Source organism: Rhinopithecus bieti, unplaced genomic scaffold, assembly GCF_001698545.2.
Source record: "Rhinopithecus bieti isolate Rb0 unplaced genomic scaffold, ASM169854v2 scaffold_4908, whole genome shotgun sequence".
NCBI classification, from domain to species: Eukaryota; Metazoa; Chordata; class Mammalia; order Primates; family Cercopithecidae; genus Rhinopithecus; species Rhinopithecus bieti.
The window spans coordinates 678,167-702,814 of NW_016804541.1; the positions used below are offsets into that span (position 1 = coordinate 678,167).

At 43.2% G+C, this 24,648-nt stretch overlaps 2 protein-coding genes across 2 annotated transcripts in view; one reads left to right on the forward strand and one right to left on the reverse strand.

The window, feature by feature from the left end:
* TLN2 (talin 2) overlaps positions 1-24,648 on the reverse strand; it is a 467,299-nt gene that overhangs the window by 189,941 nt on the left and 252,710 nt on the right. Inside the window, exons 4-7 of the mRNA XM_017869077.1 lie at positions 7,752-7,923; positions 4,681-4,778; positions 3,192-3,321; positions 2,005-2,157 (exon numbers count right to left, since the gene is read on the reverse strand). Of these exons, the coding sequence (XP_017724566.1) occupies positions 2,005-2,157; positions 3,192-3,321; positions 4,681-4,778; positions 7,752-7,887 (517 nt within the window). The 5' untranslated portion in view covers positions 7,888-7,923. The remainder of the gene's footprint in view (positions 1-2,004; positions 2,158-3,191; positions 3,322-4,680; positions 4,779-7,751; positions 7,924-24,648) is intronic.
* On the forward strand, positions 10,776-18,899 carry LOC108527661 (uncharacterized). Its single transcript, XM_017869078.1, has 3 exons — positions 10,776-11,571; positions 15,703-15,905; positions 17,451-18,899. Exons 1-3 carry the CDS (start codon positions 11,507-11,509, stop codon positions 17,768-17,770), a joined length of 588 nt encoding a protein of 195 aa, XP_017724567.1. The 5' UTR covers positions 10,776-11,506; the 3' UTR covers positions 17,771-18,899.

Consider the following 24,648-nt stretch of genomic DNA (forward strand, 5'->3'; position numbering starts at 1 on the left):
GAACCCTGTTCTCTCATCTATGTGTACAGGATTTGATCATTCCCCTCTACCCTTTCACAGCTCTCACTCCAACACTCCTCTGCGGGCTTAAAACACATTGTGAGTTAAGTCCTTATCACCAGCGTCTCTAGATTATAAGCAACCTAAGTACAGAAAACGTGTCTCCCACATCTCCCACGGTACCTGGGAGAGTATCTTGCACATAATAATAAATCCTTGGGATTTTTCTACTAAAGTCTCTTGGAAAGAAGTATATAACTGCAAATCAAATTAGGCAGAAAGAAAAAAAAAGCACACAAAGGGTCAGAGGAAATGAGAGCCTCACAGAAGATCAATAAACACAATGGCAATAATGATGTCGTCCTGATACAGCCACAAAAACAAATACAATGAAAGGAGGAAAGAGGCCAGGAAGTCTAGGTGGACTAGGTAACAAATTAAGACCCTTTCAGTGGAGGGTCAGGCAGCAAGGTGCAAACAGCATGGGCTTTAGGGACACATGGAGTTACGTGCTGGCTTTTCCATAAATTAACTGTGCAGCTGTGGAAAACGAATTTCCAATAATAGAATTCTATTACTTTTTTTTTTTTCTAAGACAGAGTCATGCTCTGTCACCCAGGCTGGAGTGCAGTGGCACAATCTCAGCTCACTGCAACCTCCGCCTCCCAGGTTCAAGCAATTTTCCTGCCTCAGTCTCCTGCATAGCAGGGATTACAGGCGTGTGCCACCACACGCAGTTAATTTTTGTATTTTCAAGCAGAGATAGGGTTTCACCATGTTGGTCAGGCTGGCCTCGAACTCCTGACCTCAAGTAATCCAACCGCCTCAGCCTCCCAAACTGCTAGAATTACAGGTATGAGTCACCGTGCCCAACCCACTATTACTATTTTTAACTCCTAAGGAAATAATGGGTCTAAGGCAATGGTCATTGATGGATGTTAAACATCCTTCCAAAAAAGAAAACCAGAAAAAACTTCCTGGTGGAAGTGCACATCACCACTGAAGAAAGCATCTTTATTAAAATAAACACAAACACTTAAATCTAGTCAAGCCTCCAGATCTAAGGAATTAAAAGGGACAGAGGAACATGTTAAATGACACCATAGGTATGCGATGAACAAAATCCAGACTGTATGAAATGCTGTACAAGTAAGAATTTGGTTTCTTCACATATACAAAACTGCAAAAGACATGAATTATCGCACTGAGTGGTGACCACAGTTAATAATAATGCATTATATATTTCAAAAATGCTTACCACAAAAAAAGATAAATTAGTGAGGTGATGGATATGTTAATTAGCTTGATTGAATCCTTCAGTGTCTACAGAGATACATCACACTGCACCCCATAAATATACATCATTATTAGTATTAGTCCATTAAAAAAGAGAGATGGAAAGACTCTTAGTAAAACAAATTAATTAACTAGTTAATTAACTTGTTCAACCTTATTTGGATCCCAGTTCAAACTACTAAAAAAATTTTTAGACAATAATGAAGAAAATGTGAACACGATTTGTATATCTGATATTAAGATATTTCTTTAGATGTGAAATGGTATTACAGTTACTTTTTTAAAAATTTTTATTTATTTATTTTTTGAGACAGAGTCTCACTCTATCACCCAGGCTGGAGTACAATGGTGCGACCTCAGCTCACTGCAACCTCCACCTCCCAGGTTCAAGTGATTCTCCTGCCCGAGCCTCCTGAGTAGCTGGGAATAGTGGCGTGCAGCTAATTTTTTGTGTGTTTTTAGCAGAGATGAGGTTTCACCACATTGGCCAGGCTGGTCTCAAACCCAACCTCAGGTAATCTACCTGCCTCGGCCTCCCAAAGTACTGGGATTATAGGCGTGAGCCACTGTGCCCAGCCTACTTTTTTTAAATAGAGTTTTAAGAAACAAAAACCAAAAATCCTGTCCTGGGTCATATAGATGGTGGGAGGGAAGTAAGGCTTAGCAAAGCCTGTGTGTCTGTATCATGCTTCCTCTGCAAACACTTACGGTCATCATCTGTGTGCAGCTTGGCCTTCAACTTCTCCATTTTCCTCTCATCTCGTAACAGTGTCCTGTCTTTTTTGAGTGTGCCCGTTCCTTCCTCTTTCTTTTCATCAATAGTTTCTTGGATTAAGGAGTATTCTTCATAATTTGTGATTCCTAAAAATTGGAAATTAGGTTACAATTATAAATAATTAAATTACTGTCAACCTCTTCCAGCCTAAGGCCTGTGATATTCCAAGGAGCTCCTGGTGGCAAAGAACCAGAAACAGCCTTACTAATGTGAGGGTCAGGGAGGTGGCCACGTCAAATTAAATGAGGGAGCTTCAGCTAGTTAAGTCATATTCACACTGTGGGGGAAAACAGGTAACAAACTTGAACACTTTCTTTTCAAAAACAAATTTTTAAAACTCAGACTCTGATTTCCTCTTTCTTCCAAAATGTCTTTGAAGACTTTCGTACATTTTCACAGGGTTGTGGTCACTATGATAATACAGAATCTCCAGTGCTAAGTAATTTCTTTCATAAAGGTTTCCTAAAAATGTAGTAGTGAAATTGTACCCAAAGAAGTCACACTTACAGTAAAACTTATGTCACATTCAATTCTCTCATCTGTAATAATTTTTGGGAAACACTGCCACAGAGTACGTCATGCAGAAGAAGGCAAGACAGTGTCAAACAAGAAGTGTCTGAAGGAACTAGGCTCCCTTTGCATGAAGAGAAAACTAAGATAGGCAAGTCTATTTTCTTCAAATATTTGAAGGGCTTCATTAGAAAGAAGGCAGACTTGTTTTCTGGGGAGACTAATAGAAATCACAAGAAGAAAAACTGTCTAATAATCAATCATATGGATTGTCATCATAAGTACTCAAGGAGATAGTGAACATCTACAGTGCTCGTATAGAATAGAAGGCAGCAATGGGCAGAAGGCTGAATTACACATGACTTTCCATTGGAAAATCTCCTTGTTTTGGAGAGAGAAATGAAAGCCCTCCACTATGACTTAGTGAGAAGTCCAAATGTTTCATATACTGGCAAGCTGGGAGAATGGACACAGCCTCTGGGGATTGGGCAGAACTCGGCATGTTAAGACATATTCAAAATTGCCTAGAGATCAAATGCAGGTGGAAAAAAGAAGAGGCCTGTAATTAAAAACTAAACAAAAGATATAAGGAAGGTTTATGAATGCTCACCTATTCTGCTACAAATAGTGACCAGGAGCTCCCCCACAGTCTTGGAATCATCCACCATCACCGTCTTCACAGATCCATCCAGCATCCGGATTTTCTGAGGTCTCTGTTTCTTTTTATATTCCAAAATATCCTAGAGCACAAACCACACACAAATTTCACACTGTGTGGGAAAATAAATAACAAACTTGGGACACTTTTCTTTAAAAAATGAATTAAAAAAAATCAGAGTAGACTCTGATTTCCTCTTTCTTCTAAAACATCTTTGAAAACCTTTCAAAGTTTTCAGGTGATTGTTGCCACTATGATAATACAGATTCTCCAGTGCTAAATAACTGCTTTCATAAAGATTTCTTAAAAATCTGATATCAAAATTGTGCCCAAAGAAGTCATACTTATGCCTCACAATTACTGAAAACTATCCTCAGTGAAATGAAAGTAGAGTATGACCTCCCAAAACGCTGGGAATGATCTGTTCTAAGGAGAATTAGCAGAGGGAGATGACTACTTGCCTTTTCAAAAGACAGCAGTGTGTGTCTCCAATTATCTTTTAACACTGTCATAATCAACTTTTACTATCTCTATGTCTTTACTATCTGCATATAAATATGTTTTTAATTTTTACTATAAATACATTTTACCTTATATATTATAAACAATGAAAGACATAAATAGCATCCTCATCATTCTTCACAGTAGTGTCATATCACAGTAGTAGTGATGTTCAAAATAGTGTGTTGAAATACATTAATGACAAGACCAAATAGGGGTAACATGTTCAGGGGATATTTGTAAGTAACTTGTTGACTACACTTCCTAAAACTAGAGCTATGAAATTCCTAAAACTAAACTATTAATTTCTTATCCAAATTAATTGGCATCACCTATTTCACTCTGACTTTATGGACTACCCATCAATCTGATGGGTCCAGTTCATCCTACATACCAAAACCCGGTATCTTGGAGGTTAAGCTGAATAAAACGTTTACTATGGTTTTACTCATGACTTCTCCCTACTTCCATAACACAATCACTTTTGTTGTTGCTGTTACTACTACTGATCATTATTAAACTCACATCTCAAATTGAAGTTTCTTCTTCAAAAGCAAAACACTAATATTCAGTCTCTAACTACTGTTAGGGTTACATTTCATTTTCCCTCTCATCTGTTCTTACTTCCCATCCCAGGCACAGGAATATCTCTTTCATACTTATAGCAAGATGCTGTATCTTAACTCACAATTACCAAATCCAACAACGACAAGTAGAAACTACTTAAAGTACTAACCTCGGACTGCTTCAATCCTTCTATGGAATCTCAAGAATTTGGATATCTGATATTTTCTATCACCACCTGAACGGCCCTTAGAGAGTACAATGCATCGAACTATTAATAAGATGCCCTTGAATCAAAATAGCGCAACCGTGTTGGCGTCTATGGAAGGCCCAGGGACAAAAGGATGAAGAAACAGCACTGGGATCGGCAGCATACCCCATTCCGCAACATGTAGTAATCCAGTGTTCTGCCCGCTTCCAGCCAGATCCCTTTCCTGGGGTCTTCATCCGAAAGAAACAGTCCATAGTCAGAAGCTGAAATATAAATGGGAAGAAAAACAGTAGGCAAAGTGGTGATGAAGCCATCACTGACTTCCAGGCGCTGAGCCTGCTGACTCAGCAAGGATGTGGGTGTTCTCCTTCACCAGACAGAAATGTTTCGTTTTGACAACACAAGCAGCCGCCGGGACTGCAGCAGATCTGGAGGAGTAAGAGTTGAGTTGCAGAAGCAACGCCCACAACTAAGGTCTGTGTTTCCGAAAACCAGTGGGCTGTAGTTGTGTCTAAAATGTAGAAAAATTTAGAAGCAGTCCAAATTTCCTTCTAACTGAATTTGAGCTTGTTCTCTATCCCTTGCTATAAAAACCAGACCAACATCCCATGGAGAATGACAGGACAGCGGTGAAGAAACTAAGGAAGTGACCACCTATGCCCAAGGCCACTCAGGCAAAGGGGGACAAATGAAGCCTTTATGTCTCCAGTGACCCCTCCTCCATCACCCCAACTGAGCAGTCTAAAAGAGGCGTAGGAGTCCCTTGTGAGATAAGGCCTCTGACCCCGAACACCAACAAATTATGCAAAAGGGGCAAAATTAAATCTGGTGTTCTCTGCAGAAACCCCTTAATCTGACATAGGAAGTACGAAGGGGGCGGGGTGGCAGGAGAGGAGCAGTACCATTTCCTACCCCCAAAATTTCTTTCTTTCTTCTGAGACCCCGCTGAGGGTAAGAGCTCCTGCTGTTTTTTAGAAAAGCAACTTCAAAATCTTTAAAGGTTTATACCTTCACCAGCACTATATAGCAATCAAGCTCCCTACCCCCAACCAAAAAAAAAAAAATCTGACAGAAAAAGGGAACAGAAAAGTAAAGGCACCAGAAATGACTAGACAACCAAACAGTGGAGGAAAGTTAGGGATGTAGCAAACTTTATTTCTAAGTAATCTAGAAACACTACTAATAACATAAATAATGTTTTAATACCCAGGGGGTGCAGTTGCTCACGCCTGTAATCCTAGCAATTTGAGAGGCCAAGGCAGATGGATCAGTCGGGCACAGGAGTTTGAGACAAGCCTGAGCAACATAGCGAGACCTCGTATCTACAAAAAATACAAAAATTAGCCGGGTGTGGTGGCATGTGCATCTGCAGTCCCAGCTATTCAGGAGGCTGAGGCAAGAGGATCACCTGAGCCTGGAAGGTTGAGGCTGCAGTGAAGTGTGATGGGGCCACTGCACTCCAGCCTCAGTGACAGAGCGAGACCCTGTCTCAAAAAATAATAACCATCCAGGCGCGGTGGCTCACGCCTGTAATCTCAGCACTTTGGGAGGCCGAGGCAGGCGGATCACCAGAGATCAGGAGTTCAAGACCACCCTGGCTAACACGGTGAAACCCCGTCTCTACTGAAAATACAAAAAATTAGCTGGGTGTGGTGGCGTGCACCTGTAATCCCAGCTACTTGGGAGGCTAAGGCAGGAGAACTGCTTGAACCCGGAAGGTGGAGGTTGCAGTGAGCCGATATCACACCATTGCCAGCCTGGGCAACAAGAGTGAGATTCCATGTAAAAAATCATCATCATCATCATCATCATCATCATCATCATCATTATCATCATCATCATCATGTTTCAGACCAAAAAGAATTTTAGGAAAAGCAGATCTTTCAAGAAGAGATTTTTGTATTTATAATTACCCTTGTGATGTTTGATTTTTATTCGTCCTTTTATTTTGAGTCAGGGTCTCGCTCCGTCACCCAGGCTGGAGTGCAGTGGCTGGATCACGGTTTGCTGCAGCCATAAACTCCTGGGTTGAAGCTACTTTCCTGCCTCGACTTCCCCAGTAGCTGAGACTACAGGCGCATACCGCAACACTCGGCTAATTTTTCAGACTTTAGTGGAGACAAGGTTTCACCCTGTTGCCTAGGCTGGTCTCTAACTCCTGGGCTCAAGCGATCTTCCTGCCTTGGATTCCAGGTGTGAGCCACCATGCTTGGCCTATTCTTTCCATTTTTAAGATAAGTTTTATCCCACTTTCACACTAAAGATGTACTGATTTGGAAGGGATCCAATTTCTCAACTGCCTGTCAAATAAATATTAAATAAAGGAAAGACACATAGAGAGAAGACAAAGGGAAGGGGAAAATAAAATGGTACAAGTGGCTTTTGTTTAAACTCAGATTAATGGGGATGAGTGATTTAGCCAAACTTCAAACAAAACATATATCACAAATGTCTTTTTTTAAAGGTTTGAGATAAAATTTATAAAGTCCCTGTAAAAAAAAAAAAAAACAACTTGAAATATAAGACCTGCCCTGGGTTTCAATGGCAGTGGAAAGCGTTCAGGCATGGGAAATAGGGTTTAGGACACATATCACCAATATTGTTAGGGCAGCTTCACTTGCACTTTCTTTGGGACAAGATGATACACGAGAACGTGATCTATAAACTGCAGAGCATAATCCTCATGTATGAGGGTCAAGTTGCTGGGCACAATGACAGTGATGACTCAGCAGTGGGCATGGTCATCGTCATCACATATCTCACAGAGGAAGCAGGTAGTGTCTGATCTAAGAAGACATTTCATTTGAAGCATATGCACTAATAGGCTTGTGTACCACTTGGAGCCTCTGTCTCTTTTTTTTTTTTTTTGAGGCGGAGTCTCGCTCTGTGGCCGGGACTGGAGTGCAGTGGCCGGATCTCAGCTCACTGCAAGCTCCGCCTCCCGGGTTTACGCCATTCTCCTGCCTCAGCCTCCCGAGGAGCTGGGACTACAGGCGCCCGCCACCTTGCCCGGCTAGTTTTGTATTTTTTTTTTTTTTTAGTAGAGACGGGGTTTCACCGTGTTAGCCAGGATGGTCTCGATCTCCTGACCTCGTGATCCGCCCGTCTCGGCCTCCCAAAGTGCTGGGATTACAGGCTTGAGCCACTGCACCCGGCCAGAGCCTCTGTCTCTTTAGCCAAAGAGTGAAAAACATGCAAACACACTTTAAGAAGACAGTAAATAACCCATGACCTACCTTGCCCAGTTTGTGCCTCAGGTACCCGTTCCCGAATGACTCGACACGCATCATACACAGCTGTAGATGGTTCAAACTGCATGGTCTTCACCACATTGCAGTGGCGGACACAAATCTTTAAGGACAGGGCCACCATTTTTCTAGATGATGCGGACAGTCTCACTTAGAATGTCTGGAAAACACAAAGAGACAAACCCGGATGTTCACGTTAATAGTTTGTCTTGGGGAAAAAACCAAAAAAAGTGCTGGACTTTAAGATCAATTTTAAACAGGGAAAGAGAATAAAACAGCAAATACAGAGAACACTTTAGGTCCAAAACACATTTTAAAATCAATTTTGAAAATTTAAAGGAGGACAACTACAAAATATCAGCTAACAGTTATCACTACAGGGTGACAAGTAGAACCCCTGAGGAGGGAGCTCCAGATGTTCACCACACCTCCCTCTGAGTAGTTCCCCTCCTTGGGGTTTCCGAGAGAAGGTCCTGGGAGTAGAATTTCCAGGGTTAATGTCCTCAAGGCAAGAGGCAGAGAGCCTTGGGCACCTATGACTGAGTCCTAAAGACAGCCTCAGTTCCCTGGGTCCTCTCAGCACCTGGGGACAGAGAAGAATCAGGGAAGTCCTCTCAGGTACTCCTTGGCACAAGAGCTCCACCACCCACCTACCAAAAGACTTGGCTTCTGGGTCCAGCTCCATCACTAAGAGCCTGTGTCAATCTGAGAAAGTCACTTTGGCCACTCTGCCTCAATTTCTTCACAAATAAAGTGGCTATAATATTGGCCCTGAACAGTGCATAAAATAGAATCCCAAGGAAAGATCAATGTGAGGCCAAAAAGGCTGATCTTAAACCCAAAGGGTACCAAGAAGCTTTACGTGATTGGGGTCTCAAAGTGAATAAATGCAACTCAATTCTGATTTTGTTTAGACAAACTATGGAGATATTGTGTTTCTTGTCCAGCTCAATAGCTTTGGAAAATACACAGGGGGCTGGGTGCAGTGGCTCACGCCTGTAATCCCAGCACTTTGGGAGGCTGAGGGGGGCGGATCACTTGAACTCAGGAGTTCAAGACAGCCTGTCCAACACGGTGAAACCCTGTCTCTATTAAAAACATAAAAATTAGCCTGGAGTGGTGGCATACACCTGTATTCCCAGCTCCTCGGGAGGCTGAGACAGGAGAATTGCTTGAACCCGGGAAAGCTGAGATCATGCCACTGCATTCCAGTCTGGGCAACAGAGTGAGACTCTGTCTCAGAAAAAAAAAAAAAAAAAGAAGGAAAGGAAAGGGAAAGGAAAAAGAAAAAGAAAGTGAAAGGGAAATGAAAGGGAAAGGAAAGGGAAAGGAAGGGGAAAGGGAAAGGGAAATGAAAGGGAAAGGGAAAGGGAAAGGGAAAGGGAAAGGGGAAGGGAAGGGAAGGAAGAAGGAAGGAAGGGAGGGACAGTGAGAAAGAAGGAATAGAGAAAGAGGGAGAGAGGGGAGAGAGTGAGGAAGGAAGTCCTGGCAAATGTGCTATCCCTTGATAACTACATCAAATCTATTTCCCCAAAGTATCTGGTCACAATCTTCAGTGAAAAGGCCCAAGTAAGGAAAAAGAATCTGGGTAGAAAAGTTCAAGCTTAAATTTTGCAGTATGTCAATAAGGGTGGTGACAATAATGAATGACTAACATTTATTTAATGCTTATGATATTCATTCATGGATTAACTCCCGTAACCCCTACACCTGCTCAACCACAGAGGGCATGAGGTGGTTAATATAGAGATAGAAACATCTATGAGACAGGTCCTCTGCCCTGCTTCTCAGCTTCACAGTCTAGAAGCAACTCTACCACTGGCTTGTGAAGAAGGACGAATGAATGACTCTCAGAAGCAGAAAGTGAGTCAGAAACTGTGAAGAACATGGACTTNGGGAAAGGAAAGGGAAAGGGAAAGGGAAAGGGAAAGGGAAAGGGAAAGGAAAGGGAAAGGGAAAGGGAAAGGGAAAGGGAAAGGGAAAGGGAAGGAAAGGAAAGGAAAGGAAAGGAAAGGGAAAGGAAAGGGAAAGGAAAGGGAAAGGGAAAGGGAAAGGGAAAGGGAAAGGGAAAGGGAAAGGGAAAGGGAAAGGAAAGGAAAGGAAAGGAAAGGAAAGGAAAGGAAAGGAAAGGAAAGGAAAGGAAAGGAAGGAAAGGAAGGAAAGGCAAGACACAGGTTTAGGCTAAGTTTGAATTCGTTCATAAAAGCCTTTTTTTAAAACGTAAGTTCAATGACTTAGTGCTTTTCTTGGAGTTGGTGGCTCATGGTGTATTTCCAGTATCTGCTCCATTTCATGGCCAAAAACTGACCTGTCCCCTACTCACTTAACCCAAGCCGGTCTCTATCAAATATACTCCCTGGGCATAAGACAGACAGAAAGAAACCTGTATCACAAATGCTTTTTCCTTTGTGCCTGAAGAACCAACTCAGACATAACCAGCTGAGTGTCATCCCAGCAAGCAAAACAAGGCCCTTTATAGTTAGTAGCTAATAGAATCTTAGAGCAGCCCGGATAACATCAATCCACAGGTATTTCAAGCTCACTCTCTTTCTTGTGTTTCATTAGAGAACCTGGAGGTAGTAAACCTGGACTCCAGCTTCTTCCCACAGAAGAAGGGAGGTGCCAGGAGAAAATGAGATGGCCACAAGGCAGAGGGGACAGCGGGCTGCCCAGGCCCAGGCAGTGCTGCAGATGCCTCCAGAGTCTCAGCTTCTCAGCATGCTTGATTGCTGGCGTCCTAACAACAGGTGGCTGGGTCACTTGGATACAGGAGATGTTTCTCAACAGATGCTCTGGTGAACGTGGGCATGGTTTACACGGTCTCACAAAGCAACCTTTCAGGCTGTCGAACTGCAATGTCATTCTGACCCCTGCTTGCATTCTGAATGAATTTTGCCATGAAAATTGTAAAAACATTCCTTAGTTGAGAAATGTCAGGATATACTTCTCAATAAACAACAGCAGTGTTCACTGGGAATCTGCCTAAAACTGAATTAATTAACTAAAGCCTAGGCAGTGGCTGGATTGCTGACACAGCAGAGGGGTTCAAAATATCTGGCAATTCCCACCTGCAATATTGAGGATTTTTAAAGCCATATGTAAAAGTTCCGCCCCCCCACCCTTTATAGGCCAAGTTAACCCAGCAACTCCCCGATTGGGGGAAATAAAATTTAAACTCTAGAGATAAATGGACTAATTTGCTATGATGCAGATCATTCCATGGCTAGTCTGTCCCCTGGGGCTGGCGACAATTGCTAAAATCTATGACTGGTGGTAATAGTCAGTGAAGAAAGCCACAAAGCTCTATGCTGTCATGGATGCTGTTTATGGGATACAACAGAGAGGATGGGATGGTTAATATCATCTGTTCCCTGGGAAAAGGAAATGTTTTAAGTGTTGCTGTGTGAAGTCTGCCCTCCCCAGGCTAAAAACTGAGCTTTCTGAAAGGCAAATGAATGGTCCCCCTAACCATGCAGAGAGAGATTCCATCGAAGCCAAGAGGGAGCCGTGACATGGACCCTAGACCCAAATGTAACAGCAGGACCTAATACTGGAGCTCAGAAGGAAGCAGGAGAAACACAGAGGAGCAAGGCGAAAGCGGCAAAAGGGGCAGCAGAATCGAAAGAGGGAGCCCTGCAGGGCATGGCAAGGCACCTGGGGCTGCAGGGTTCACAAGGTGCACAAGAGAGAGGCTCAGAGAGCTGGGAAGCAGACAGGAAGGAGAGAAGCAGAAACACAAGGACATGAAGGAAAACCTATGTCCAAAACAACTGGAAAAAGAAAGGCTGCTGGGGGCAAAGATTTGGAGGTGAATTTCTTTGAGAGGTATACAGTCGAGAGGTAGAGTTGAACGCAAAGATGGAGAGAGAACTGGGTGGGAGGGGCTAGAAAGACCACCTAGGGAGTGAGGGAGAGCAAGGTGAAACCTAATGACTCAGCCCTGGGAACAACATTCTGAATTGGCAGAGAAGACACTGGCAAAGAAGGCACAGGGGTAGGTGTGGGAAGAGAACAGACAGAGGGTGGAACCCAGGAGAAAGCACATCAAACAGAAGGGAGAGGGCAGCTGTGCTCATTGCTGGTCACAGGTCAGGTAAGATGCAACTGAGACACTGCAATTGAATCTGGCAAATTGGAGGGCTTTAGGGGGATGGGGGTCGGGGGGTGGTGCGGGGAGCGCCTGGAGTAGCAGGTTCAGGAAAGAGATGGAAGACAGGGGTGGCCCAGCAGGTATGGACTTGTCTCCTGAGCAGGTATGCTAGGAGGGGGCAGAGGAACAGGCAGTAGCTCAGATTTATGCTTTTAAGACTTTGTAATCCAAAAGTGCACATCACATGGTTGCTGTAAACTCCATAGGGAAATTATCTACATAGACGTCGTTTCCACCTTATTATGGTCCTAGAGACAGTCCCAGGACAGCTAAGTGCCCTTCCTCACCATACATAATCTCTATTCTACACCAGGTGCACATGGCTGCCCCGGGTCTATTGCAGAGAAGGTGAGTGGCTAAGTCTGGGTTCACAGAAAGGACCCTGGGTGCGGAGTCTGAGGTGCAGGCTCAATTCCAGGCCTCCTGATGCCTTTGACCTCGGGACCCGTCACTTCCCCTCTGCTGCTTTCAGAGAGCAGGAGGTAACCTGCTGCCACAGAAGGAGCTTCCTGATACTCAATGCTTGGCCAACTATTCCCATTGGATCCTCAGTCTCCTCATCCTTACATCTCAAGAGGGGGCAGGGCATGGAATGGAGGGTAGTTCAGGGTAGGTGTTCAACAGACAAGAAATACTACATTCACTATAAGACTTGTGGCCTCAACTTTTTTTTTTATCACCCAAAAACAACTATTGCAAAAAAGCATTACAGGAACCCAATATACCAAAAAAAAGAAAAGAAAAAAAACCCTGGAAACCAAACTAGTCATTCTTACAGAACACCACACATGGGTGTAAGACTAAAAGCCCCCAGTGTCGCCTTCTCACTTCTCACTCCCTGTTTTATTAAGATTTAGTTTTTCGAAGCTCGAGATAAGGCCAACAACTGACTTCCCAGGAATGTCTCTAAAAGGCCAATATTTTGTAATCTACAACATTATATTTCAAGACAAGGTATTTTAATTATTCTCATGCAAGATGGTCACTGACATAGGGAAACCTAGATGAGCTCTGAAATCAAAGTATATGGGATTTATTCAGCATCCCACAAGAACCACAGCAATGAGCTGTTTCTAGCACCACTCACAACAAAATGAGACACTGGCAAAATGGACACTTGCTGGAATCAAGTACCATGACTTACCCTATAGCAAAAAGAAAGTAGGATTAAGGCCGGGTGTGGAGGCTCACGCCTGTAATCCCAGCACTTTGGGAGGCCAAGTCGGGCAGATCACCTGAGGTCAGGAGTTCGAGACCAGCCTGGCCAACATCGAGAAACCCTGTCTCTACAAAAAATACAAAAATTAGCTGGGCATGGTGGTGGGCACCTGTAATTCCAGCTACTCAGGAGGCTGAGGCAGGAGAATCACTTGAATCCAGGAGGAGAAGGTTGCAATGCGCAGAGATCGCACCACTGCACCCCAGCCTGGGTGACAGAGTGAGGCTCTGTCTCAAAAAAACAGAAAACAAACAAAAACAACAACAAAAAGAAAGTAGGATTAGAACATATAGCAACCTAGACATGTAGACTAAAGATGACTGTGTATTTTCCACACTTGTGAGAAATTTAACTGTACATCCACTAAAGCCCTGTGAAAATGAGGCAGCTCAGACCACACACCTCAATAAAGATTTACGCTCCTTGTCCACTGTGATGTTTTCAGGGCAGCACACAGACTGTAACTGGTTCTGGCCTCTACTTTTCTGTACCTGAATGCCTCTCTGGGCTTTTCATCGTGCAGACTCTGAGGCTAGGACAGCTGATCAGGTATCCTTTTCTAGTTTGGCTGCATGAAAGTTCAGAGCCAAATCTGTACAATTTCTTGCAGAGTTGTTATACTCTAATCCCTTTTTCTATTTTATCTTATTGTTTGTTTTTCCTTTCCCCTAATTTGAATGACTACTATCTTATTGGATCTTAAGTTTTGTTTTTTGGTTTTTTTTTTTTTTTTTTTTTTTGTTCAAAGACTGGATATAAATTCATAAAACCTGCATTGTGTTTCTGTTCATAATCTTGTCTCACTCTGACCATTTCTGCCTTCATTGCATGTCTGAAGGTTGCATGACCCAACACAAAACCCTTCTGTGGTTTCCTCTGTGGAAATGGAGCTGATGAAACCAGTGGTGAAACCCAGACACTGTCCTTTTAAAATACACTTTTCAGTCCCAGAGAGCTGTAAACAGCCCAGGATGATGGCAGCAGTGCAGGCTGCTCAGGATCACCCTGGTTCACCCAGGGACAAACAAGTTCAGCTCCAGCAGAGGCCTCCTTCTCTTCAAAATAAATGCCTGTCATTGGTCAAGATGAACAGCCTCCCCTTGGGTCTCTGCCTATAAGGGAGGACCATGAGGTGCCCCGACCCCACCTGCCTTACCAGCTGCGTGACCTGAGCTTGTCACTTAACTGACATCTGCCTGAGTCTCCTACAAAATGGGAGATAGTAACAGGTCTACCTATAAGACTGCTAGAGAATTAAATGAGTCAAAGGCACAGAGAAAAGGCTAGGTAAGGGCTTATTGTTACTATTGTTATTATTATTATTTTGAGATGGAGTTTCGCTCGTTGCCCAGGCTAGAACGCAGTGGCGCAGTCTCGGGTCACTGCAACCTCTGCCTCCTGAGTTCAAGCGATTCTCCTGCCTCAGCCTCCCAAGTAGCTGGGACTACAGGCGGATGCCACCATGCCCAGTTAATTTTGTATTTTTAGTAGAGTCAGAGTTTCTCCACCTTGGCCAGGCTGGTCTCAAACTCCCAACCTCAGGTGATCCATCTGCCGTGGCCTCCCAAAGTGCTGGGATTACAGGTGTGAGCCACCATACCCAGCCTGGGCTTGTTATTATTAATAACATTAATCATGGGAGCTGCAGAAACAATGGAAGCAGCATACTTGAGTCAGCCACTATCTGAACTACAAACATCATTTTATTGTTTATTTGTATCTGTTATGTACTAGATAACCTAACAGGCATTAGGGGGCAAAGATAGGTACAATTCCTGTCTACATGGAGCTCACCTTCTAGTTAGCCCTTTATTCACTTAAATAAATAGAGTTCCTGTGGGCCAGGCGCAGTGGCTCATGCCTGTAATCCAAGTACTTTGGGAGGCCGAGGTGGACAGATTATCTGAGATCAGGAGTTTGAGACCAGCCTGGCCAACATGGTGAAATCCCATCTCTACTAAAAATATAAAAATTAGCCGAGCTAGTTGGCATGTGCCTGTAGTCCCAGCTACCCAGGAGGCTGAGGCAGGAGAACCACTGGAACTCGAGAGGCGGAGGCTACAGTGAGCCAAGATTGCACCACTGCACTCCAGCTTAGGTGACAGAAAGAAATTCCGACTCAAAAAAAAAAAAAAAAATCAAAATAAATAAATATAGCTCCTGTGTTTATTTTTATGGCAGTCATACAACATGCTTTTCCTAGACACAGAACTTTCTGAGGATGAGCTGTGAGGCTGAGTGTGTGTGTCAAGCAGCTAACTCCTATAGCCCCTGGGCTGTTTCTCTTGGAGGTCACTTAGGTTCCCCCAACCAAAGAGTTCAAGAGGGAAAAAGTCCTCACCCTGTGGGGTAAGGCTGGCATTACTATCAGCTTCCACCCTGGGGCTTGTTCATGAGCTCTGCCTAGGGGCAACTTAGGGGAGACACAATGGGGGCTCTGCACACTCCTGCGTAAAGCAGGGGTTTGTGCCCACCTGGCAAGACCAGAGGGCCAGGCCACCATACCTCAATGGGGCCTTGGAGGTCTATAAGAGTAAGAGCTGACCACCCTCCCCCTCTTCTGCCTCCAGCCACTGGCTCTCCACCGTGACCTCTTGGGAAGGCCTCTGTGCCCAATTTTGGATGGCTGTACTTGCTTCAATTCATCTGTGGCTACACCTCAATATCCTGGGAATGATTCAGTTCTCTCAAAGAAACATCAAGGAAAGAGCTTCCCCTTCTCTACTCCCTACCTCTCTTCTACAAGGGAGGAAGAGAAGTAGCTTCTCTGCAGGTAAGAACCCACCGTGTACTGGGTCACAGCCACCCAGAAGGGCTGCAAATGCCAAAGCCAGGGTCTTGCCCTCCATCTCGCTCTGCAGGACAGTCTGGGCTCAGGTACCCTGGTAATTGCCTTGAACATTCGGACTCCAGGCACTGAGCAGGTCAGGCATAGACAGGTGCCTATCTGTCCCCATCTAGGAAGGTAAGTCAAGTCATGCCTTCACTGGGAGCCAGGTATCTTTAATTTAAGGAGGGACCAGGAGGCAAGGAAGCAAGGCAACCCATTTGATCTCATCATCAGTCCAGCTTTACCAAGGAGCCACATCTTCTGAAAGTTACCAAGGCCCTCCCTATTAATTTTATCAACCCACTGGGCCCTGGATATCTCTTCCCAGCTGGTAGGAACCCAGAGGGCAGGGCCTGAGTGGAAAGACTCCCCTAGCCTCAGTATCTACATTTGAGAGAACTCCATGCTATAGTAAGCTCAGGGAAAGCAGCAATGAACACAGCTCATGTGAGTTTTCCATGTGGATAACAGCCACTTAGAATAGGACCAGGACAGCTAAGCTCCTGTCTGTAGCCAGAGTGGGGAGACCAGAAAACTAGAGAGAACATTTATGTAAGAATCCCTGAGTTCTCCCTTATGGAGGCAAGAGAGGCCAGGACTACTGTTTGAACACTTCAACTAGAAATAACCATTTTTAACTTAAAAGGTCAAGTGGTAAATGAACAAAGGAGAAATCATTAACCACCCACACAACTGTGAACTTAGCAGCAGTCCATGCAGGTCAATAAAAATTCCAGCCAAGTTGTCGGCTCCCAGGGCTGCTTTGCAAACCCCATGTATCCCTAGGTAAACTGCAGGGCCACCACAGTTCCCAATATAGCAGCAATAAGAAATAGATAGATATAGATCTAGATACAGATCTAGATATAGATCTAGATCTATAACCTAGTGTCAGGAATACATTTGCCATTAGAAGTCCATCTCCCCTGCTGGCCTCAGAGGGCAGTAACTGAATCAATGGAGTCATCTTTACATTTCAAGGCCTATCACAGTGTCCACCATACAGTAGGTGCTCAATAAATATCTGTGGACTTAATACATACTCCATGGAAAGATTTAACCAGATTTTCCCCTAAATTAGTCATTAGGAATTACCCGCAGTAATACCACAACTAAAGGATGAACAGAGGGCCAACATCCAGCAGACCAAGCTATGTCTCAACAACAGCTCACTCTAGGAAGCACAGATGCTGAACTTCAAGGCTGACAAGATGAAGCTCTCCATCTGGGCAAATGAACAACTCAAAAAAAGAACCAATGCCACATCAGTCAGAAATAACTGGAAGCTCCATGAGGGCAAGGACCATGTGTACTGCTCACAATGAAGTGCCTGACACAGAGAAGGGTTCAATACATATTTCTTTAATGCATGAATGGGGTGGGGAGAAGTCAGCATTTCTACCCTCCACTAAAAACCAAAGAGAGTGCCCACAATATGGAATACAAGAATGATGAGAAAACACCTTTGATACTGTTTCCCATTTTCAGGTGAAGAAACTAAAACCTTGAAGTCAAGAGACCTTCCCAAAGTTCACACTGCCAGAAAGCACAACCAGACCTTCTCACACTGCTACAATGAACAGAAAGGGTATGCACACGGTTGGTTAGAGCCCTCCCAGGATCCCTCCAACTTACCCTCCCACTGCCAGGCAGTTCTTGGCACTGGCACCTGCAATTCCATCATTAAGTATACTGTTGGTCATAAAGATTTGTCCCCAGTTAAACTTCGCAATAAAAATGGATGTGTGCATTTGCTGCCTATCACTGTCATAGAAATGGTAAGTTTCAGAACCCTCCAGGCAACTTAGCTGAGCTCTGCCCTTTATTAAAGATGATGCCTAATTAAGAGGAAATTCTGCTGAGGAAGGGGTAGTGTGCTACAGAACACACTAGAACTCTGGCACAGTGGAGAAAGGGCAGTGAGCAGGGGAGTACGAAAAAAGGACCGGCTGAAAGACAGGGGAGCCGATGCCTATGTTCTCACAGCTTTATGATTTTGCCTAGAGCCGATCTTTAATGCACACATAGCATTTTGAAATGTATGGAAAATCAGGTTCACGCTGCTTAGCCCAAATATTAAGGTCCCCACCCACCACCCAGCCTCATCTAACCTGCTTCCTATCTCCTATGCACATTATAAGAATCCTCCATACTAATGAAATAGATGATTTTTCAATCTCTGCAAAATTGCTTCAATTATTTCAGCCTGTGTGTCTGAAATGTTACCACCCTCCACTGCAGGTCCTTGGTTACCCCTCAACCCAGCATCCAGTTTTGCTTCTATAAACTAGTCTTTAAACCCTGTCCCAACAAGCAAGGATCTGTCTGCTGCCCTCAACTCTCGGAGCACTCAGCTGCGATCCTGCTCCAACACTAGCCCTCCTGGCCTGAGTCACCAGTGAAACAAACAGGAAATGCTATCACCTGATGACCATTCAGCACTGAAGCGCTCCATGGTACATCCATGTATGTCTTGTCCCTGCATATGATCAATATGCTAGAAAGTTAAAAAGATTTTGATTTTTTTTTTGCACCCCCCCTTTCATAGATAAAAATAGAGGTTCTGGGAAGATACGTGAATTCCTGGCCTGTGTGTGGAAGATACTGTCGTTTTTTGTCGAACCGTAAGAAGGCTGTGTCAGCCCTCCAGCAATCTCACTATTCCCCTGTGGTTGCAAAGACAGCTGAATAAATCATTCATACATTTCAGTCCTCTTGGAGTCTGCCTTTCAGTCCTGCTATTTTCCTCCTCTTGTTACACGCTTCAGAAAGAAGGTGGCTCTAAACTGAACTCTGACTTTGAATTCTTTTGTACATTAACTTATTCAATTGATTGAAAGTAGATTGTTTACAAAAATGGATACAATAGAAATGTGAAAGGTCAGGTCCAAGAAAAAAAGAGAAGAAAAATAAAAGTGAAGGTCAAGACCAGGTGAACTATGAATTATTTACCATTTTTCTAGATAACAGGGAATAACTCATCCCATTACTTGTTTTCGTTGACCCTTGGTGGTGCGCCTATACAATCTCAGGAAGGCATATTCCGTCGGCTCCTGCTGAGGCTGAGCAACACGAGCTTTGTCATTAAGGCACACACCACTGTGATGGATACAGATACACTTGACTTTTACTGGGGGTCAGGGTGAAAGCTTGGTTCTACAGCGTTCGGGGAGGGCATTCAGGATTTTCTTCCAGACTGACCCTGGAAGAATGAGTGACAAGAACTATATGCAAGTTCCTTCTCAACTGACTCTCTTCACGCTGGGCTTAATTTGATGTGAGAAAGTGTGGCCCCCATTGAGGAACATCTGCTAAAAGCAGCATGGATCTGGGTTGCCGAGTGACCATGCAAACCTACATTATCATGCTTGCTTTCACCCCAAAAATGGAAGAATCTTGCACTTCCTAGCTCCATTTCCTTCCCCTGCAAGGACCAGTGAGGAAAAGGCTGAAACCCCACACCACACATTACTCAAAAAGGCAACAGCACATTTTTGGACTTGGGCGAAATTTTCTTCAATTTTGAAGAAAAAAGGAAAAGAATTAAAAACCTATTCTTGCCACTTATCTATGTTAACCTATTAACCATAAATTAGAAGGACCTAAAAATCTGGCATATATTTGGAGAACTGAAACAAACCAAGAAACCTGACTAAACTTTCCATTTGTATAGACTCAAAGTCCATCCGCATATCACCGCATTACCAATCCAGGAGTCACAGAACAAACTGGATTCTCCAAAGGCTCCTCATTTTCTACCACCACTCATTCCAAGGTCACCCCCATCTTATACCTAAAACTTGCAATGTTTCAGTTAAACTATATATACATATATATATCTTGCAGTATCCGTGATCTTAGACTTAGAAGTTATTAAGTCTAGTTCTCTACAGGTTATGTAAATCCTTGCTGTAATTTTCCCATCCTTCTGCATGTAAGAATTAAAACAAATAAATACATATATTTAAAAAATTTTTCTAAGTACATAATAGCAGCTAACATATGTAAGTGATTACGTGCCAGGCACTGATGCTAAGCCCTTTTTATGTTAAGGCACTGAATCCTCAACATAACCCCATACTAAGCGGTTTAGACTTCACTCAAGCAGGACAACTAAAACAGAGCAGTTATGTGAACTTGACCAAGGCCATGGATCTGGGGGTTCTGCCTCCTAATGTGTGCTGTTTAAAACAGAAGGGAACATGGAGAAATCGATACAGTGCTTATGCCAGGAATGCAGTAAAATGGGAAAAAAATTTTTTTATTGATAATGTTTTTATTAATAATTGAACTTTCACTTGTTGCATTATTATATGTCACACACTGAACTAAGCACTTTACCTAATTATTCTGGAAAATCATTAGGTGAAGGAGGTCCTATTTACCCTAAATTAGGCTTAATAGAGATTATGTCTTGTAAGTAACAGGCAAACACAAGAGGAAAGGTAACCCAGGTCTGTCTGAATCTAGACTTCCATGTCTGGCCCCATCCCACTCAAAGATAAATACCACTAACATTTGGACACATTTCCTTCCAATGAATATGCATACTTTATGTGGTTGAGATGATATGCTCTATATAATTCTATATCCTAAGTTTTCCCCATTCTAATTACATAATATTCTCCCACAGTATCGCAAACTCTTTACAAACATTGTTTTTAATAAATACATAATATTGTGGCCGGGCGCGGTGGCTCAAGCCTGTAATCCCAGCACTTTGGGAGGTCGAGACGGGCAGATCACGAGGTCAGGAGATCGAGACCATCCTGGCTAACCTGGTGAAACCCCATCTCTACTAAAAAATACAAAAACCTAGCCGGGCAAGGTGGTGGGCGGCTGTAGTCCCAGCTACTCCAGAGGCTAAGGCAGGAGAATGGTGTAAACCCGGGAGGCGGAGCTTGCAGTGAGCTGAGATCCAGCCACTGCACTCCAGCCTGGGCGACAGAGTGAGACTCCGTCTCAAAAAAATAAATAAATAAATACATATATACATACATACATAATATTATTAATAAGGCCCCATAATTTAATCTTTTTGTGTATATCAGCTATTTACAAGTTTTCACTATTACAAATAAGGATGCAATAAGGATTTTTTTGTTTGAAACCTCTTCTGTTTTTTATTTCAGATTATTTTCTTAAGCTAAATTTCTTCTTTTTGTTAAAGGAATCATCAGTATTTTTACAAAGCAACCCAGAAGATAACAAAACAACAAGAAATAATGAAATCTGAATGTACAGGTATCAACTGTTTGATTTATGGGTTAGCTAAATGAATATGCATTAACAACTGGGAAGGCCAATAATCAATCCAGGTTTTATGGTTCAATCTACCCCACAGAACCATCCTGCCATCCAGGGCTCAAGCTGTAAGGGACCACACCAACAGACAGAATTGACAGAGGAATGAATGGGAGAAAAAACATCTGGCATAGGCAATAAACCAGATTTACAGAAAAGAGGCAGAGAAAAGATAAATGTTTAACATAAATTTTAAAATATATTGCAAACAGTGGAAATGACAGAGAGAAGGAGGAGGATTGGACTAGATTTTACTACAAAAAGCCGTGTGGATGTGCATGGTGAGCAGCCACGTGCTGCTGTCTGTAAGCCCAAGTTTTTAGAACTGTCTACCAGACCGAACCCCAATTACAAAAAGGATATTAACTAAATTGAAGTATGCTGGTGAAGTATCATTTTCCTATAGTTAATAAAATAAAGACAGATCAAAAGTCTTGCCAATTTCATAAGTGAGTTATGAATAAGATTTGTATTTTCAAATAGCAAAAAAACAAATCAAACTGCAGCCTGGACACATACATATTACTTCATCAAAAGCACAAGGAAGAAACAAACACGTCCCCATGGGAGATGACATGAAACAATGAATTCTCAACAGCACAGTTGAGGACAGTGTTTTAAAGGATTGTTTTAAGATACTGTCACATTTGTTGTATCTCCACAACCTGGACTTACTCTTGAAAACAATTCCAAAATAAATATAAAACTTAAGATAAAGCTGGAAAAATAACAGAAGAAATGCACAAACCAATCAAAGAGAAACAGGGATAAACGATAAGAATCCCTAAAGAAATGGCAGGACTAAAGAACCCCCTGAATTGGAAAGGGGCCTCATCCATGGGAATTTGTGCTACAATCTTGTGTCATCTGTCACCAGTCTATAAAACTGATATTCATCTTGTCCTCCAACAGTGTACCTAGCTTAATGCTATGGGCTGAATTGTGTTTCTTCCAAAATTCATATGTTAAGGTCCTAACCCCCAGGACTTCAGACTGCGACGTTATTTGAAGATGGCACCTTTACAGAGGCAATCAGGTTAAAATGAGGTCATTAGAGCAGGTCATAACCCAAATTGACCATTGTCCTTATAAGAAGGAGAAATTTGGACACAAACACACAGGAAGGATGATGTAAAGAGGACAGGAAAAGATGGCAATCTACAAGCCACAAGAGAGGCCCGGAACAGATCCCTCCCTCACAGCCTTCCAGATGGAACACCATGACCTTCAACTTCTAGCCTCCAGAACTGTGAGACTATCAGTTTCTGTTATTTAAGCCACCCAGTTAGTGGTATTTTGTTAGGGGACAGTCCTGGCAAACTAATCTATTTAGCCAGGCTAAATATGGCCCAATTAGGATATTAATAAGTACAATAAGCCTAAATGTAGCTCTTTTAACACAAAATGGCAAGTAGTACAGTTAAATGTAAGTGGTAATCAGTAAACTAATTATAAACGTGTGTGAATATGTAAATATAGGCATAGCTGGGCCTCACACCTATAATCACATTGACTCAAAGGCTTAGGTGGGAGGATTGCTTGAGTCCAGGAGTTCAACAGGAGCCTGGGCAACATAGCAAGACTCTGTCTCTACACAAACTTTTTAAATATAAAAAGTAGCTAGGCATGGTGGTATGCACCTGTAGTCCTAGCTACTTGGGGGCTAAGGCAGGAGGATGGTTTGAGCTCAGGAGTTCAAGTCTGCAGTGAGCTATGATCGTATCACTGCACTGCAGCCTGAGTAACAGAGCAAGACAGCATCTCTAAAACAAATAAACAAATATAAGCAAAGATGCAGGTGCTGGTGTAGGCAATGACATACGTACATGCACATGTATATATTGTGCCCAAGGTCACAAAGCTAGCAAATGACAGGAACAGGACTCTAACCTGGGTATATCTGCCTCCAGGGCCCATGTCTTGTTATAATACCGCCATGCTGCACCACCTAACAAAACTACATGGTAATTTGAAAATTATCTGTAAGAATAGGATATGATTGATGCTACACAGAATTTAGGGTGCTTCCAGCCAAGTAGGAAAGACACTATGTTAGCATTTTGTTAGAGTGGCAGAATTATACTTTGTTTCCTGTTTGTTTTATTTTGGCTTTTGTTATACTGGAATTAAAATAAATAAATTCAACTGCAACACAAGCCCACTTTCGGTTACTCTAATACAGATGAAACCAAATAGTGTTTTTCCTTGTCAGATCGCTCCTCTATCATATAAAAAGGGATGGGAAGCACCTCTGTGGAGTCTCCCTCCACATTCAGCACAACCACCTCAAATTGCAGACATAAATATCTAGGGCACAGTATTTTGTGGATATAGAGGGTAAGGTTCAGATTCTGGGCCTAGGGGAAGGATACAGGTCAATCTACATCCATTTATCAATAACTTAAAATGCACAGGACACTGTGCTGATTACTTCAGGAGAATAAACAAGATGGAATAAGGCTGGTCCTGCATTCACGTGACTTAAACTCTCACAGCAACTCTCAGAGAGTTGGCAGGTGCCATGTAGTAGAACAGCTGCTGCCTGTAGAGAGAGGAGCCCTACCTTGCCCTCCAAGAGCTTCCACAAGGCTTGGGGAGGAAAGCAGCAAGCAGTACAGGGTGACAAGTCTGGAATAAGAGCAAGGTCACACTGATCACTAAAATCCTTCCAACATGTAGTGAATCTAGGATGAAGTCACACCTCTAGGGGTTCAGGTCATTAGGAGTCCTTGAGATTCCTGAAGGACTCCAAGATTATTCTAGGGCCTTCTCGACCTTCCCAGGCAAGACCTAAGCAGATGAGATTTAGTCAGAACAGAAATGGCCTCCAGCACAAGCAAGAGCTGCTCAACCTTAATGCCACCCCTCACAGGGGCACTAGCCCCCAGAACGAGACTATGTCCTCCGTTAACTACTTGTTTATTATCATTGATGCCTAAAAGCAGTGGCAGGGGCTGTCTAGAAAGCTGCGACAGTAAGTTAGTATGTAAGATCAGGGGAGAGTACACATAACTTCTAACCAGTGCCCACAGAGACTTCGGAGCCACTCTCTTACTGGTGGTCCAATGGCTGCACCTACTGCGATCCTTGTGGGCTCCCACGTCACCACAGCTACCAATGAAACTGAGGTTGACAGATCTCATCATCATCTACAGAGAGGAAACTATTAAAAAATACCTCACTAGGAAACTATCAAGGTCGGGCATGGTGGCTCATGCCCATAATCCCAGCACTTTTGGAGGCTGAGGCAGGAGGATGGCTTGAGCCCAGGAGTTCAACAGCCTGGGAAACATAGGGAGACCCCGTCTATACCAAAAAACAAAAGAAAAAGAGAGAAAGAAGAGGGAGGGAGGGAAAGACAGAGGGAGGGAGGGAGGGAAAG

What these genes read in the sequence shown, in the direction of transcription:
- LOC108527661 (XM_017869078.1), top strand. Translation starts at nt 11,507, where the DNA reads ATGAAGGAAAACCTATGTCCAAAACAACTGGAAAAAGAAAGGCTGCTG. An exon ending in CTGGGGGCAAAGATTTGGAG is followed by an intron (nt 11,572 to 15,702) that starts GTGAATTTCTTT and finishes TTCTGCCTCCAG; the next exon opens with CCACTGGCTCTCCACCGTGA. An exon ending in GAGAAGTAGCTTCTCTGCAG is followed by an intron (nt 15,906 to 17,450) that starts GTAAGAACCCAC and finishes TCCCATTTTCAG; the next exon opens with GTGAAGAAACTAAAACCTTG.